Raw genomic sequence first — 18,283 nt, 5'->3', positions numbered from 1 at the left:
TTCTTTACTCTTATGTAATTTTATATAAAAATAAACTTAAATTTTAAATATCCCAAAAGATTTTGCTCTCCATAAAAATATATCCTGTCAAAATTATACAAATTCAAATATGAACATGGTGCATAACAAAACCTGGAAATATAAATAAAATTTGTTCTTTTCAGCAATAACAAATCAAATCATTCAGTTGTCTTTGCTCTTATGTCATTTTATCAGAGCTGGACGCCTGGCATCTTTTTTTGGCAACAAGTTTGTTTATGTTTGGTGTGAGGTTCTGTGTTGTGGAGATTCTCAGGATGGACTGCAGGTGCTCATCAGTGAGGCGACTCCTGTGTGCTGTTTTGTTAGTCTTCATGACTGAGAAGAGCTTCTCACACAGATATGTGTACCAAACATGCACAAGGTTCGAGCCGCATGTAGACGGAGCTGGAGCATTTGTGCGGGAATGGAGTGAATAAACTGTGCGGCCCTGCAGTATCATACTTTGCCTTCAGTGTGCCATTACACTGCAGCTCAATCACCTCCATCTGAATCTGCACAGGTGCAGTTTCCACATCGACAGCAAATGGGTTGCGAAACAACTCAAAATTCTTTTTTTGTTCTTCAAAGTCACCAAAGGAGCGTGCGAACTCAGTGCGCTCAGTTTATCAGCAAAGTGCGATTTGGGAACACCGTTGTGCCGACTTGGTTCAACATTACTTGGCAACAGGGAAAGTGGGGCAAGTTGCACTGGTGCATTTGTGTCTCCCATAAAAGTAGCTTCACTTGAAATCACTTTGTGATTTTGCACGGTAAAAACGTCTGCTGAAGTGTCAGATTCTTCTTTAACTCTTCTGCTTTCTGTATCTTGTGCATTGCATTCAGGTCTTTCAGGTTATCTTGATGTTTTGTCTCATAGTGCCGTCTTAGATTAAATTCTGTAATTACAGCCACATTAGCTCCACAAATGAGACACACGGGTTTACCGGCAATGTCAGTAAACATATACTCAGCCTCCCATCGGTTTTTAAAGGCTCTATGTTCAGAATCACCTTTTCTCTTTGGCATCGTGTGGGCTAGCTTCGCAATAACTTGCAGCATCATAAGCTAGACTTGATTAACGCGGTAAGTGTTCTGCAAACAGCTGAAGCGCTGCATTATGGGATCTGTAGTTTATTGTGTTACCAGTGCTTCATATCCCCGGGCCATTAATAACAATAATATAGTATATAAAATGATCTCGCAGGCCGGATATAATTACATGCCGGGCCGGATGTGGGCCGTGGGCCTTGAGTTTGACACATATGGACTAAATAGAACTTGAAAAGAAATATTTTTCGAATGCGATCGCGCAATTCAGATCGAGTTGACTACTACAGTACATCGAGCCCGCGTGCTATTGTGGTTTTGCCTGCGTGCCTCAATAACTTACACTCCCCTCGCTCTTAACTTTTTACCGTTCATCTAATGAATACACTGAGTTTGGCTTTACCAAAACAATCATTGATCGCGAATAAAGTATCCATTATTCATGAAGCTTCAATTGGATCTGTCTTTCTACGTTAACCGCATATCTTTTCATACGTCTCAAACCAAGGGGATGCGAGGGTAAAATGAATCGAGAAGCGCACGTACATACTTAGTGCATCCCCTCTTGGGAATCGAACCTCGGACGTCGGCGCTAGAGGTGAAGGCTCTACTATTGCGCCACGGCGTGTGGTTTGTTTATTTGAGCGTAGCAGTGTAATTTGGTTTTTGTTCAGCACTCTTTGGAACTGTTGCTTTTTGTCTGCGCACTGCGTCAGTTCACGTGAGCCACTGAATATGGTTTAATATGTCACTCGCTCGCTTCTAATTGTTTCGCTTGGCCGCATTCATCTTTCCCTCGATTGCAACCAGTCGTCCTTTCCCTGCAGCTGAAAAACACCCCACAGCATGATGCTGCCACCGCCATGCTTCACTGTGAGGACTGTATTGGACAAGTGATGAGCAATACCTGGTTGTCTCCACATATACTGCTTAGAATTAAGGCCAAAAAGTTCTATATTGGTCTCATCAGACCAGCGAATCTTATTTCTCACCATCTCAGAGTCCTTCAGGTGTCTTTTAGCAAACTCCAAGATAGAATCCATATACATATATATACATACATATACAGTGGTGTGCAAAACTATTTGCCCCCTTCCTGATTTCTTATTCTTTTGCATGTTTGTCACACAAAATGTTTCTGATCATCAAACACATTTAACCATTAGTCAAATATAACACAAGTAAACACAAAATGCAGTTTTTAAATGATGGTTTTTATTATTTAGGGAGAAAAAATCCAAACCTACATGGCCCTGTGTGAAAAAGTAATTGCCCCCTGAACCTAATAACTGGTTGGGCCACCCTTAGCAGCAATAACTGCAATCAAACGTTTGCGATAACTTGCAACGAGTCTTTTACAGCGCTCTGGAGGAATTTTGGCCCACTAATCTTTGCAGAATTGTTGTAATTCAGCTTTATTTGAGGGTTTTCTAACATGAACCGCCTTTTTAAGGTCATGCCATAGCATCTCAATTGGATTCAGGTCTGGACTTTAACTAGGCCACTCCAAAGTCTTCATTTTGTTTTTCTTCAGCCATTCAGAGGTGGATTTGCTAGTGTGTTTTGGGTTATTGTCCTGTTGCAGCACCCAAGATCGCTTCAGCTTGAGTTGACAAACAGATGGCCCGACATTCTCCTTCAGAATTTTTTGGTAGACAGTAGAATTCATGGTTCCATCTATCACAGCAAGCCTTCCAGGTCCTGAAGCAGCAAAACAACCCCAGACAATCACACTACCACCACCATATTTTACTGTTGGTATGATGTTCTTTTTCTGAAATGCTGTGTTCCTTTTACGCCAGATGTAACGGGACATTTGCCTTCCACAAATTTCAACTTTTGTCTCATCAGTCCACAAGGTATTTTCCCAAAAGTCTTGGCAATCATTGAGATGTTTCTTAGCAAAATTGAGACAAGCCCTAATGGTTTTTTTGCTTAACAGTGGTTTGTGTCTTGGAAATCTGCCATGCAGGCCGTTTTTGCCCAGTCTCTTTCTTATGGTGGAGTCATGAACACTGACCTTAATTGAGGCAAGTGAGGTTCTTTAGACGTTGTCCTGGGGTCTTTTGTGACCTCTCGGATGAGTCGTCTCTGCGCTCTTGGGGTAATTTTGGTCGGCCAGCCACTCCTGGGAAGGTTTTGTGGATAATGGCTCTCACTGTGGTTTGCTGGAGTCCCAAAGCTTTAGAAATGGCTTTATAACCTTTACCAGACTGATAGATCTCAATTACTTCTGTTCTCATTTGTTCCTGAATTTCTTTGGATCTTGGCATGATGTCTAGCTTTTGAGGTGCTTTTGGTCTACTTCTCTGTGTCAGGCAGCTCCTATTTAAGTGATTTCTTGATTGAAACAGGTGTGGCAGTAATCAGTCCTGGGGGTGGCTACGGAAATTGAACTCAGGTGTGATACACCACAGTTAGGTTATTTTTTAACAAGGGGGCAATTACTTTTTCACACAGGGCCATTGTAGGTTTGGAATTTTTTTTCTCCCTAAATAATAAAAACCATCATTTAAAATCTGCATTTTGTGTTTACTTGTGTTATATTTGACTAATGATTAAATGTGTTTGATGATCAGAAACATTTTGTGTGACAAACATGCAAAAGAATAAGAAATCAGGAAGGGGGCAATAGTTTTTCACACCCTGTATACATACATACATACACATACATATATATATATATATATATATATATATATATATATATATATATATATATATATATATATACATACATATACATATATATACATATATATATACATATAAATATACACATATATACATATATACATATATAAATATATATACACATATATACATATATAAATATATATACACATATACACATATATACACATAAATATCTATATCTATATATATATATATATCTATATCTATATCTATATATATATATATACTAGCAAAATACCCGCGCTTCGCAGCGGCGAAGTAATGCCTTAAGATTTTTATTAAGAAGAAAATTAAACCTTTTTAAACTGAGGGAAAATATACAAATAATTATTTTTTAAGGATTTCTTTGTATACCACATTGTGAGTTCGGCCCTCCGGTTGTAATATGACTAAGCTGTGTGCTGAGCTTACTCTTGAGCACGCAACGTACAGTTGGCCATGTGAACAGTAATCTTGTTTCAAATCTCACAGCTTGGATTGCTGCTGTCATAATCGGTTTGAGTTTCATGGTTTGTTTCAATTACGACAGTATTTGTGGGACTTGTATTGAAGAGACATTCGGCATCTGTCAAGCGTTGTAAGTATACAACCGGTTTCATCGATAACTTCACATCCAGCTTTTGAGAGTTTAAACATTCATAAACATCAAAGTGTCCACTACTGAAATCGTCACCTGTCAATCTAAAATGTTTAAGAGGCATTGGCAGTTGTCAAAAGGTGTAAAATATTTGGCCATTTCGGTACACTTAAAAGTGACAACCGAACAATTCAGCGGCAGCCATCAACTCACATGCAGATGCATAGGTGAAGGGCTCAAGCATTTCACTCTTATAGTGCTCCTGTGTAGTATAATTATCTCCTGTACCATCATCAGTCCACACCTTGAACCTGTCCCAGTCATTCAATACATAAGACACAATGTTCCAGAGTGAGCCTGATATGGCTGTGCAATATGTAACAAAGAGAATGGAAAAGGTAGGTGCCATCTCCGGGCATGGAAACCACTCGGTAAGTGACAGTTCTTTGATCAATGGTGATCACCTCGATAGACATGTTAATTGGGTACGGTTGGAATGATAAAGGAAATGGGTACCTGAACAATGTCAAGTAAGTCTAAAATACCTACACAATAACTATAATCGTAATAAATGAACAATAAAACAGCGGAGAAGCCGTGGATTAAATAAAAAGGCTGTAGTTATCAGCAGGGAGACGTGAATCCCGTGGCGAAGCAAGGAAGGGAATATAGAGACCAGAGCGACGGCCGGCCTTATATAGGCAGGCAATCAACAACATGTGAGGCGTTGGGATGGGGGACCCAATGCTGCCTCACACGGTGACTGAGCTGCAGGCTATGGACATATATATGTACGTAAGTAGGATTCAGTTAGCGTTGGGAACCCGCGTACCAAATTTCTTGAAGATGGACCCATAAGTAACAAAGACTGTTGAAAAGTTAAATATGTCGGCCGACAGTGGCATCATACCACCGAAATAAGTACAAAATTTCAGCCTTCTACCTACACGGGAAGTTGGGGAATTAGTGACGTTGGAAAGTTCAATATGGTGGCTGACAGTGGCGTCATACCACCGAAATAAGTATGTACACTGGTTTCGGTTAATGCAGGGAAGCCGCCTACCAAATTTCGTGAAGATGAGAGCATGAATAAGAAATTTCAACATGACGGACGTTGTCGACCGTTATGACCGTTACGCATAGAATTTCGAAATGAAACCTGCTTAACTTTTGTAAGTAAGCTGTAAGGAATGAGCCTGCCAAATTTCAGCCTTCTACCTACACGGGAAGTTGGAGAATTAGTGATGAGTGAGTGAGTGAGTGAGTGTGTGAGTGTGTGAGTGAGTGAGTGAGTGAGTGCGTGAGGGCTTTGTCTTTTATTAGTATATATACATATATATAGATATATACTAGCAAAATACCCGCGCTTCGCAGCGGAGAAGTAGTGTGTTAAAGAAGCAATGAAAAGAAAAGGAAACATTTTGAAAATAACGTAACCTGATTGTCAATGTAATTGTTTTGTCACTGTTGTGAGTGATGAGTGTTGTTGTCATATATATATATATATATATATATATATATATATATTTACATACACACACATAAACATATATATATATACATATCTATACATATACACATATATACATATATATATCTACATATATACACACACATGCATACATACACACACATATATACACACAAATACATATATATATATATACATACATACATACACACACACATATATAAACATATATATACATATACATACATATCTACATATATATACACACACAGCTATTTCATTATCAGTGCAATACGCTGTTTTTTAAAACGGTTGACTCCCGCTCTTACGTGCAATAACAAATCAAATCATGCAGTTGTCTTTGCTCATATGTCATTTTAGAGCTGGACGCCTGGCATCTTTTTTTGGCCACAAGTTCGTTTCTGTTTGGTGTGAGGTTCTGTGTTGTGGAGATTCTCAGGATGGATTGCAGGTGCTCATCAGTGAGGCGACTCCTGTGTGCTGTTTTGTTAGTCTTTATCACTGAGAAGAGCTTCTCACACAGATATGTGCTACCAAACATGCACAAGGTTCGAGCCGCATGTAGACGGACTTTTTTTGTTCTTCAAAGTCACCAAAGCGCCGTGCAAACTCAGTGCGCAATAACTATAGCTTCGCAATAACTTGCAGCATCATAAGGTAGACTTGATTAATGCAAGTGTTCGGCAAGGCAGCTGAAGCGCTGCATTATGGGATCTGTAGTTTATTGTGTTACCAGCGCTTCATATACCCGGGCCATTAATAACAATAATACAGTATATAAAATGATCTCGCGGGCCGGATATAATTACACGCTGGGCGGATGTGGCCCCGCCCTTGAGTTTGACACATATGGACTAAATAGAACTTGAAAAGATATATTTTTCAAATGTGATCGCAATTCAGATAGAGTTGACGCAAGACTACAGCCTGCATGCCTCAATGAGTCATCCTCCCTCGCTCTTACTTTTTTACCGTTCATCTAATGAATACACTGAGTATGGCTTTACCAAAACAATCATTGATGGCGAATAAAGTATCCATTATTCGAGTATGTAGAGCGGGATATATATATATACATATATATATATACCCGCGTATCGCAGCGGAGAAGTAGTGTGTTAAAAAAGCTATGAAAAAGAAAAGGGAACATTTTAAAAATAACGTAACATGACTGTCAATATACAGTATTTGTTTTGTGAGTGTTACTGAGTGTTGCTGTCATCAAGGATTTGATTATCATTATTTCTTTCAATCAGGTTCGTATTTGTAGGATGTGTTGTGTTCAAGTTACATTCCGTGTTTGTCAATCGTTGTAAAGATGACAGGTTTCATTCATCGATTCGTTTCTTACTGCATCAATAAACAGCTCGTCTTCTTCTTTATCTGAGACCTGACACACTGCATGCACGGGTTTTTTTTACACTGTCTTCCTTTAGCGGGACATTGACTTTTTCCAACGTGTGCTTTGTTTTGGATTTATGAATATGCTTGTATGTATCAAACGCTTCATATTTTTTGCTGCCTTTTCAATTGTGTAATTCGGTTTTGTTCAGCTCTTTGGAACTGTTGCTTTTATCTGTGCACTGCGTCAGTTCACGTGAGCCGCTCGGTGTACATGCATCGAAGTTTCCCAGCTGTGCTGGTGCCATCTCGTGCTATGTCCATGGCTGTATTTAATGTTACCTTAGTCCTGGCACTTAAAACTTTCTCTTGCAGTTTCGCTGAGTTTGTACCAAACACCACCCTGACCATCTCATCTTCCTCTGCATAAGCATAGTCCTTAACCCGTGAATATTTAGTGGGAGTTTGCTATTGGATTGCCGCTGACGGACGGCCTTATATGGGCAGGCACTAAATTACAAACGCCAGCGGCAGCCTGTCTATGAACTTAATTTAAAGTGTAGGTTTACATCGTGCTTTGTTTCCGAAGTAGCAGAACTCATGAATATGGTTGTATATGTCACTTTCGCCGCTTCTTATTGTTTCGCTGCCTTCTCAATTATATAATGCATGTTTTCTTCAGCGCTTTTTTGAGGTCTTCCTGGTTTTCTATGTACTGCGTGATTACGTGGGAGGCGTGATGATGTCACACGAAACTCCGCCCCCACGGCGTTGAAGCTCATCTCCATTACAGTAAATGGAGAAAAACTGCTTCCAGTTATGACCATTACGTAGAATTCCGATATAAAACCTGCCCAACTTTTGTAAGGAAGCTGTAAGGAATGAACCTGCCAAATTTCAGCCTTCCACCCACACGGGAAGTTGGAGAATTAGTGATGAGTTAGTGAGTGAGTGAGTCAGTGAGTGAGTGAGTGAGGGCTTTGCCTTTTATTAGTATAGATATATATATATATATATATATATATATATATATATATATATATATATATATATATATATATATATATATATATATATATATATATATATATATATATACATATATACATATACATACATATACATATACATACATATACATATACATATACATATATATACATATATATATATATATATACATATATATATATATATATACATATATATATATATATATACATATATATATACATATATACATATACATATATATATATATACATACACATATATACATATATATATATACACACACACACACACACACACACACACACACACATATATATACATATATATATATTTAGTTTTCGGGATATCTTGAGAGGGTTATTTGTAACAAAACAGAACTAAAAGTGCAATCAAATTAAGGAGGTTCTAGTATAATACATCCTTACCTGTAAAGTCACACGCACAAGAGCACAAGGCGGTTGACTTGTACTTGGTTGTCTCGTTTCCCTCCACAAGTTTCTCACTGGCTCTTCCTGCATATGCCTTTCTCTTAGTGGTGGCCTCCATGACTTTTCATTTTTAAAATGAGCAAACCAAGAGAGACTTGGTTTAGACTGCATGTCATTTCTGTCCTTCCCTACACACATCAATTCCACAGCAGGAACAAACCAGCTAACACCTAGAAATGAATGGCATATTGAAAAGTTACTTTAAGTAGGATAGAGCATGTAATCTGATGGACAGTAAACTGCTTCCTTTTTTTTTTTTTAAGCATCAATATTCCCAACCTGTCACTTATTTAATACTGTTATCAAAAGGAGATATTCTAGCAACAGTCTCTGATCAAATCAAAATAAAAAAACAGGTCCATACAAAAAAAGTGATCATCTGCTTCACTTCAATAGCCTGTAGCTATTTAATATGACACTGCCTTCCACCTAAAGGATGTTATTATGCTGAAACAGTTTTAATTCTTAAAACATGCCTCACAGATCAATGCAAAGGAAAAATTATCAATACCACACAACTGTAATGTGTACCAAAAGAGTGGATGAGCATATTTTGTACCTTGCACATTTTGTTCTCAACAGTGGAATAATAAGGTCAACTGTTTTGCTAAATGATAAACTGGTAGCCCTAAGAAGATTGTTTATAATAATCAATATGCTACCCTACATCTTTTGCACAATTGAGAACTATGGACTTGCCATCAGATTTTAAGGTCAGGAAAATAAACATTAGATGCAAACTCTAAAGTAACTAGCTATATTATAACCTATATAGATTATAGTAATCTATAATCTATAATTTACTGTAATTTATAAAACGACGACAGAAAAAAACTATAGTCAGTGACATACTACACATACAAAATATCTAGATTCACAACAACAGGGACCAAATTACATCTACAAAGAGAAAAGCAATTTGAAATTGTAAATTTTCAACAAAAAGAATTCTATGGAACTCCCAAAGTTCCCAAAAAAAAAAATAAATAAAATAAACACATATACACAAACTGCATATATAGCATACAGTTGTGCCCACACATTTATATAACCTGGCAGAATTTATGAAATACTACCCTTTGTTTGGAAAATATAACTAATCATGCAGAAAGCGTTCCTTTTAATTAGGGAGTGTGGTCAGGCAAAGCAATTTACTATCACGTAATCATGTGTGCCCTTTTTAAAATTATGATGATAAATGAAATTACCCAAATGGGCATGATCAAATGTTTACACAACCCTTGAATGTTGGGGCTGGAAATATACACACAGGTTGACACATGCGAGTTCAAAGTAAGGGACAGTGTCCACACCTGTAATTTCTCCAATTATAATCAGTGTCTGTGTATAAATAGTCAATTTAAATTCATGCAGAGCTGCACTGACTTTGCTGGATACAGAGCCATGCAGAAAGCAAAAGAACTGTAAAAGGACTTATCAGTATAAATTTGTGAAAATGGCTTATCTGGTTTAATTAAACAATGTTTAACATGACCCATTTTAAGACTCCTTGCCAATGCATTAAATGCTGCATTACGTCTTACATATTCCATTATTTTGTGCTCTCACTTTAATAACTTTAGTTCACAAGATAATACCTTGTTCCCACAACATAAGAAGCTGACTGGATTCTCCCAATAAACGGGCAGAGAGATCTGGCACTTGATTGAGTAGAATGTAACGATTCATGAGTCATTCCATCTGTTTATAATTTTTTTGATTTCTGTTATTTTTTTGGAATCAGAACAATCACTAACATCTTTCACCCACTTAAATACACATGGAAATTCCTCAGAACTAGAAGGTGGCACAGCACATACACAAACTAATTATAATACCTTATCACTGTGTCACAGATAACACTATTACTGTCAAAATAACTGCACCACTGACAGCTGTGGTATAATAATTTACAAAAGCAGATTTTAAGTGTTTCTTTGCAGTGATGATCTACTATATAGGGACAATATATTTCACTTGAAGCCATCTTATATAGGATCTATACATAGCTAAAGCTAGCTATTTGCATGTGCATGCACTGGCAAGTAACTAATGTGACTGGTAATTAAACACCGCCTGAATTAGTACCTAGCCATGATGTATGTGACCACAAAATTCACAGTACAATATCAGAGGAAGGTCATGTAGTAAGACTTTACTCGTGTCTGTAAATTATGAGACTAAGCATTTTTAAGAATATGTTGGGATATCTAAATCCAGACTGTCCCTGAAAATACAGAATATCAGGTCACACTGTCTTTAATTTTGCTATGACTTAAAATACTAAAAGAAATAGACTCACCTCTAGGATGTCTCTGTCTGTTCTTTCTCTTTTTTTCATAAAGGAACACCCGAGGATGCTCACTTCTTTCAAACAGTAGCCTGTTGTGAGACGCTTCTTCATTTCGAGCCTCAGCAGAGAAACGAGTATGAGGCCCACTGTCAGAGTCTGGGGAAGGAAAAGTCATTCCAACATCTTTGGTGTTCTTCTTGGTGGCATTACTGACTATCTCAAAATGACCTGAAATTAATAATGAAGAATAAGGGTTCTTACTCACAAGTCTAAAGGGAGCAAAAGTTGCTGCATGATATTGCTCCATCTAATTTGTTATTTAAAACCAATTACTGAGGATAATGCAAAATTTTCATAGGCTTTATTTTAATTAACTAACATTTTAATATGCCTAGCCCTTAATGCCTACTTTTATTCTTATACAGAAGTCTTAAATACCTCTTATTTTCATTAAACAGCTGCCAATTCACAATGAGATTAAATATATATGCAACCAACAGCTCACTAGCTTTCTTGCTTCAATTTGCACTAATATGCGTTCATCATAAACTGTTGTAAAAATGTACAACACGAACGTCTCGGTATACGTACAACTCAGTTTACGACCAAAAAGTTCACCAAACTTTTGCCTCGGTTCACGACCACACACTCAGTATATGAACAAGCCAGTTTCCCTTTCAGTTTGTGCACGCTGATGATTTCTGCACATGTTGCATTGCTCTCGGTCAGACATACGTGCATGCTTTCGCTGTGAACTCTTTGCGCTCTATTTCATTTCCCTTCCTGTTCGTACACGACGATTACTGTATTTAAGCACGTGTTGAACCGCTCTCTGTTCATTGTTCTCAGTCAGACGTGCGTGATTTATCTGTGATCTCTTTGTGCTCTACAGTATTTCATGTGCTTCTGCAGTTAGCCATGGCTTCTAAGCAAGTGAAGAGTGGCGAGAAGAAAGTTTTGCAGAAAATTGAAATCGAAGTAAAGAAAGAAATTGAAAAGTATTGAGCGTGGCATTCGTGTTACTGATCTTGCCGCCGAGTACAAGAAGTCAAAACCTACAAAACCAGACTCTCCCTCAAAACTGTAACCTCCTCTCCACCTAGTTCCTCCTCACTTCATGCCAGAACTCGACTCATGCAAGGTTTTCTTGGTGGTTTATGATTAGTTTTTGTATTACGGATTTTTCAAATGTTCATTTTTCGGTTTGTAGCGTGAATTGTTGCGGTGTTACTTTTTTCAAATGTTCATTTTTTCCTCTGTGCTTAAAACTCATTAAAAAAAGTGTTTATACAGCGATCGGTTGCAAGGCTATATAGCGCAAACTCCTGTAATGTTATTTTCTTGGTTGCTTTTCACTGAACCGTGCTTAAAACTCATTAAAATAAGGTGTTTATACAGCGATTGGCTTGCAAGGCTATAGCGCGAACTGCTGCATTGTTACAGAGAGGAAGAGAGAGTGCCTGCTGCTGAGCGAGAGAGTGAGCATGCAGGCTTGCGTGCTGCTGAGAGAGAGAGAGAGAGAGAGAGACGGTGCGTGCTGCTGAGAGAGAGAGAGAGAGAGAGAGAGAGAGAGAGAGAGAGGGTGCATGTTGCTGAGAGAGAGAGAGCGCCTGCTGCTGAGAGAGCGAGCCTGCGCGTGCAGCTGAGCAGGGAGCCTGGGTGTTTTGTGTCAGTGTTATTCAATGTTTTTACATTAGTTTACTATTACACTGTGCATTCTATGGTGTAATTAACTATATTTGTGCTTAATCTTTAAAAAATATATATTTACATACAGTTTGTACGGTCTGGAATGGATTAATTGTATTTACATACAATCCTATGGGGGAAATTGATTCGGTTCACGATCAAATTGGTTTACGACCAGAGGTTTGGAACGAATTATGGTCGTGAACAGAGATTCCATTGTATTTAGAAAGCAATGAAGGGTGGGTTGGGGGTATTATGAAGTGTTAATCTGGTCCACTGTATGTAAATTTTGGATGATAATCGCGAAAAAGGTCAAAGTATCAAAAATTTAATTTAATTGAAAGTTAAATTCTGTGATTAAGACTGGTTCCTAATCAAGGAATGGGGTGGAATCAAAAACCAGCAGTCACTATGGCTTTCCACGACCAAGAACAAAGACTTAAGTAATGGTACAATTCAAGGTAGTGCTTACATTTGAGATGTTTTTGTAGTTTAACATGCCTGAATCCAGGCTGGAGTATGACTTAACACGTCTTTCTAACTTAACAACCAGAATTCAATCCCAGCCTTTAATTTGTTCTCTTATTTCGTCTCTCATTATACAAACTGTGATCCAGTTTTCAACACTTACAGATTGTAGGTCCTTAATTCAGACTTTTTATCCATTTACTTTTAAGTACTGTACTTTTTTGTTAGCAGTCTGTTCCTTCAAATGCCCTTTTGATACCAATGTTACTTTAATAAATGTATGTTTCATAACAAATCAAATCAATATCAGCACAATTCTCCACCTGAATTTATACATCCATCCATCCATCATTCAACCCGCTATATCCAAACTAAAGGGTCACATAAACAAAATACCCAATATCCAGTATTCTTGTCTGCAATCTGAGATATAAAAAAATCTTAACAGCATCTCATTTTGTTTATCTTAATTCAACTTTAATGGGTTTTTGGCAAATTAAAGAAAATTATTTGGGCAGTTTCTTGCAAAAAAAAATTTAATCTTTTCTAATTTTAAGCTAAATAAACTTTCAGTCATGTAAGATGGATTACAATTCTTCCAGTTGCTTAAGATAACACAGTATGCAAGCAGAATGGTGTAAGTTACCACAAAAGGTTTTTCATGATGGAAGTGGCTTTGAAATAATTACAAATCCAAAACTATTTAAAAAAATACCGTAGATCCCGGAATATAAGCCGACTCAGTATATTAGCTGACCCCCTTTTCTACCTACTAAATTACATGTATTTGCCGATGACCAGTATTTAAGCTGACCCCCTTCTCCAAGCAAAATTTTCTAAATTTCCTTAAAAGGGTCTCTTCAGGTATATTTATCATGTTTATCAGCGAGAATTTCAGACTGCTGGCCTTTTTGATGGAAACCAGGAAGTGATTGCAGAGAAGTTTGGTAAAATGAAACCTTTGTGTTGAAATTATATACGCAAATACGGTACATCGGCGGGTGGATTTCCGGAGACTCATTATAAATTTGATTAACTTAAATACACAATACAGTGGACCCTTGACTTACGAACTTAATTAGTTCGCGAGGGCTGGTTGTAACTCAAGTTGGTTGTAAGTCAATTCTATTATTCCCATAAGAATTAATGGAAATACCCATAATGCGTTCTGAACCTCCCACTCCTAATGTGCATAATTTACCAAAACACCAATAATTTTTCTAATGTACTAACCAAAAAGTTATAAAAAGTGCCTAGCCTACCAGAAGTAGGCTAGATTAAGCTAGGAGCATGGCGGCGCACATGGTCACAGTGGCTCAGGGCTCTCCTTTTCAGTGCACTTTGTTGTTGTTTTTGTACTTTTTTTTATGCTTGTTTGTACACGAATGGTTCGGCAAACATCCGCTACACCTGTCAGAACCTTATAGACATCGGTGTCCAGAGCCAGACATCTGTTTCGAGTGTTTTTCACTCAGCGGGCTCTCCGTGGATTGTTGTTGGGTCTAGGAGACAACGCAGAAGGAGGTGGGAAAGGAAGAAGCGGGGCCATAGATCCGGCATTATGCTAAGGCTAAAGAAACAATCATACAAGCCCTATACAGAACTTTTTTTTTGCAACTTCTTTGCATCTTTTCACACCATTTGTTTATTTGTTTATTTACTTGTGTTCTACACATATGTATGCACTGAAGGAGCTGCTTTTAATCTCATTGTACATGTGTATAGTGACAATAAAAGGCACTCTATTCTATTCTAGAAACAACAATTTCATACTCTACTCACCATTTAATTTGACATCTTTGGGCTGCAGGAAGGGAGGAGGAGGAGAATGAAATGGAAGGTGGTTATTGTTTAGAAGGAGCCTCCTTATGCAAATCTTTTCTTTGTAAAATTGTCGAGATGGTGGATTTTGACATGCTGTACATATTAGCGAGATCAGTCACATGAACAGCACTCTCATATTTCCACACAATTTCCATCTTCGTTTCGATTGTGATCGCTTTCTTTACCTTTGTTACCTTCTCTTCCTTCCTTAGCAATTATGTGTCTTGCTTGCATGGTCTTAGTGAATTATATATATATAGGTAAATCACTGCAATGACCGAAATTACATCCACAAACACATGTACCTGGGCTCCGACTGATGCTTACTAACGCTCTCGGTTGTTTGTTTACAATCGCGCAAGCGGATACATGTGACTGCATTCGGATCGTAACGCAAGATGTTGGTTGTAAATCAAAACAGATGGCGCTGTGGTTTCATCATTAATTACTTCCGTATTCATCGGCAAAACCGGCATTGCGCTGGAAATCTTGAATCTGAAATGATACTCGTTGTATAAGCCGACCCCCAAACTCCAAGCCAAAAATCTAGGACGAAATTTTCAGCTTATATTCCGGAATCTACAGTAAGCAAAGATTTAACCCCAATGTGAGTTGAGTATAAGGCATTTCCAAACATGTGTCCTAGCAAAATAGCCATTCCTTAACTCCTTAAAATCATTCACAATCATGGCCTTGTCTTGGATATATTATGTATCTTCATCAGGACAGATAAGTGAGACGAAGATGTGTGATTTTTAACTGATGTAAACCATACTTTACAAATATTTATTAAGAGTGACAAGTGTATCTTGACAATGATTTCTACTCAATACCCGCAATTCTAATTAAAATATTCTGTTCCAAATGCTGTCTTAAATAACCTAGAAGTTCACACCTTGAGATAATCTGATTGAGTTTAGAAATGCTACTTATGTTCTTAGTTTCAGCCACAGGCATTAATGATTATATTCAATATTTTTAAATCCGATCCAATGGTTTATTATTAAAGGAACATCTTAATAAAAAAAATGAGCCCTTCTATATCTGACATGTTAAGCCTAGGAAGAAAATGAAAGCTGTCCATTAAACTAGCTTGAGAGATATATTCAAATAACTGAGTGCATCTGATAAATGTAAGATACATTAGCTTTCCCGCTTAGCCATGCATACCCTTCAACAATTCCTTACCAGCTTGGATGCTTTTGTGAACAAGTACTGTAGGTTTCTTGTTTTTCTGATGATGTGAAGGTTTGCAAGATGTTTCTACTGTTGGCAAAGGATTTGAAACCATCTAAAAACAACCAAAAATAACATATTTACCCTATTTTGTATCAGCTTAAATAAAGAATCTATACCAACTGAAAAATATATTCTGCAAGTATTTCAATGTTACCAAATTTAATCAAAGAAGATCTACAACTCTGGACATAATTCCTTTATAGACAATCATTTCAGGTGCTGCTTACATGCACAAGAGTACCTACCATATATGTAGTCTATTTGTCTATAGACTTTTGAAGGAAAATAACAATGTTTTCCCTCTTTTACTGTAGGCTCATTTTCAGTTCCCAGCTACCTCTCATGCTAATGTACAAAGATATTTCAGCTTTCCCAAGTGATTGATATACATAAGTACTTCTGAGCCTGAACTGATCAGTGTATTCTGCTCACACAAACAGACAATTAATTACTATATCAAAGTTTTAATTGGACTTTAACACTTCTTTGGAAACTAACAACGAGTCATAAACTCATACTCAACTTACGGTCATTTATTTTTTCTCTGACAGCATCCCAGGCCTATATTAATTATGCCCTTTATGTGCTCGGGAATGATAAAATACCTTATTTCCTGAGAAGGTTGCTGAAGATGTCAATGGCTTCCTGGATGCTTTACTTGTCCTGTTTTGTGTCCTTTTCTCCAAGTTCTCCTTTTGTTTATCAATAGTGTGATAAAGTTTGGACAGGTATGGATTGACAACAACTTTTTCAGGGCCAAAGGCCCTAATTAACCGGGAAGTGTTGATGGTGGAAACAGAGCTGCTGGTATCAGCTGGTGCAGAGAAATTTGACTCCGTTTGTGCAGCTGTGTCTGTTTCAGAGGTGATGACACTATTACTGCTCTCTGCAGTTTCATCTGATGTTAGGTATTTCTGTGGAAATTGCATACTTTCTGACGAGGTTTCGTGGAGAGTTCCAAGGTCTGAATCTGTCTCAAACACCATTCCATGTTTAGCATGAGGAGACGTCTGTATACTTTTTGAGTCTGGAAAGCTTTTCACCCAAGCCTGTTTTTTCCTTTTGTCTAAATCTCGTCTCTCTTCTTTTTGTATTTGCAGGCTTAAAGGCCTCTTTCCACCATCATCCCTGATTGACGAATATTCCTCTTTGCACAATTCTGAATGTCTAGTAGGGTGTTGGAGTAATCTGGACAGACGTTCTAACCTTTCCAGCAAAGTTGGTTCCCCTGTACTAGTATCAGCAGATTTTTCCTGGTGTTGCCTTTGTTTAAACTTTTCCCAAAGTTGATCTAAACTCTTGGATGACTGCAGACTTCTATCAAGTGACTGACTATGTTTGGCATGATACCCATCATGGTAATATCCACTATGCGTCATATGAGAAGTAGTAGACTGGCTTCTGATACTGTTATCTGCCCTGGTTGATGTTGGACTCTTTCTTCTAGAGCTGAGGTGGTCATGCAGATTACCGATGCTGTAGGCCATTTCACATTTTTGAGCATTACGCCGATTTTTATCCATGATTCTAGCAAAGTCTGGCTCATCAACTGCAAATTGCTGCTCATCAGTCTGAACTTCAACAGTTTTATATGTAGTTCTCACAAAAGGCTGAATGATATTATGGGAAGAAGGTATACTGTTTGCATCCTCAGAGCTTTTCCTGGACAAATCAGCATTTTCAAAAACACGGCTCTTCTTTAAACCTGTTGTAGTTATATACAGATTAGTTACTTTTTAAAATATATAATCATATTAGAACACACATTATCATCATTTACTTCTCATAGGCCAAAGACTCCTTTCAACTGCTACCAAATAAAAAATTGCATCAATACATTAAAATATTTTACAAAACAATTTTAGAGCCTAAAAATGCTAATTTAGTTATACTCAAATATTACAAGACTATTGACATAATAAGCAAACATAGATTAAATCATAGAAGCTAAAAAAAAAAAATCAAGGCTATTTATGCTGTTGCATTTAAGCTTGTAACATGAAATCATTTAGAAGATTAACATAACATTTCAAACCTGCTTATTCGAATTCATGGTTACAGAGGTGCAGAGACTCTCCCAGTAGCACTGGGCC

At 37.5% G+C, this 18,283-nt stretch overlaps 1 protein-coding gene across 1 annotated transcript in view; it reads right to left on the bottom strand.

Annotated features, from left to right (window-relative positions):
* The window catches only part of alms1 (ALMS1 centrosome and basal body associated protein), a 121,229-nt gene that overhangs the window by 23,683 nt on the left and 79,263 nt on the right, over positions 1-18,283 (bottom strand). Inside the window, exons 12-15 of the mRNA XM_039751865.1 lie at positions 16,796-17,895; positions 16,140-16,242; positions 10,980-11,198; positions 8,615-8,847 (exon numbers count right to left, since the gene is read on the bottom strand). Of these exons, the coding sequence (XP_039607799.1) occupies positions 8,615-8,847; positions 10,980-11,198; positions 16,140-16,242; positions 16,796-17,895 (1,655 nt within the window). The remainder of the gene's footprint in view (positions 1-8,614; positions 8,848-10,979; positions 11,199-16,139; positions 16,243-16,795; positions 17,896-18,283) is intronic.

Source organism: Polypterus senegalus, chromosome 4 (assembly GCF_016835505.1).
Source record: "Polypterus senegalus isolate Bchr_013 chromosome 4, ASM1683550v1, whole genome shotgun sequence".
Taxonomy (NCBI): domain Eukaryota; kingdom Metazoa; phylum Chordata; class Cladistia; order Polypteriformes; family Polypteridae; genus Polypterus; species Polypterus senegalus.
Note: the sequence above shows the minus strand (reverse complement) of the source record. Positions and strands in the feature narration are given on the sequence as shown.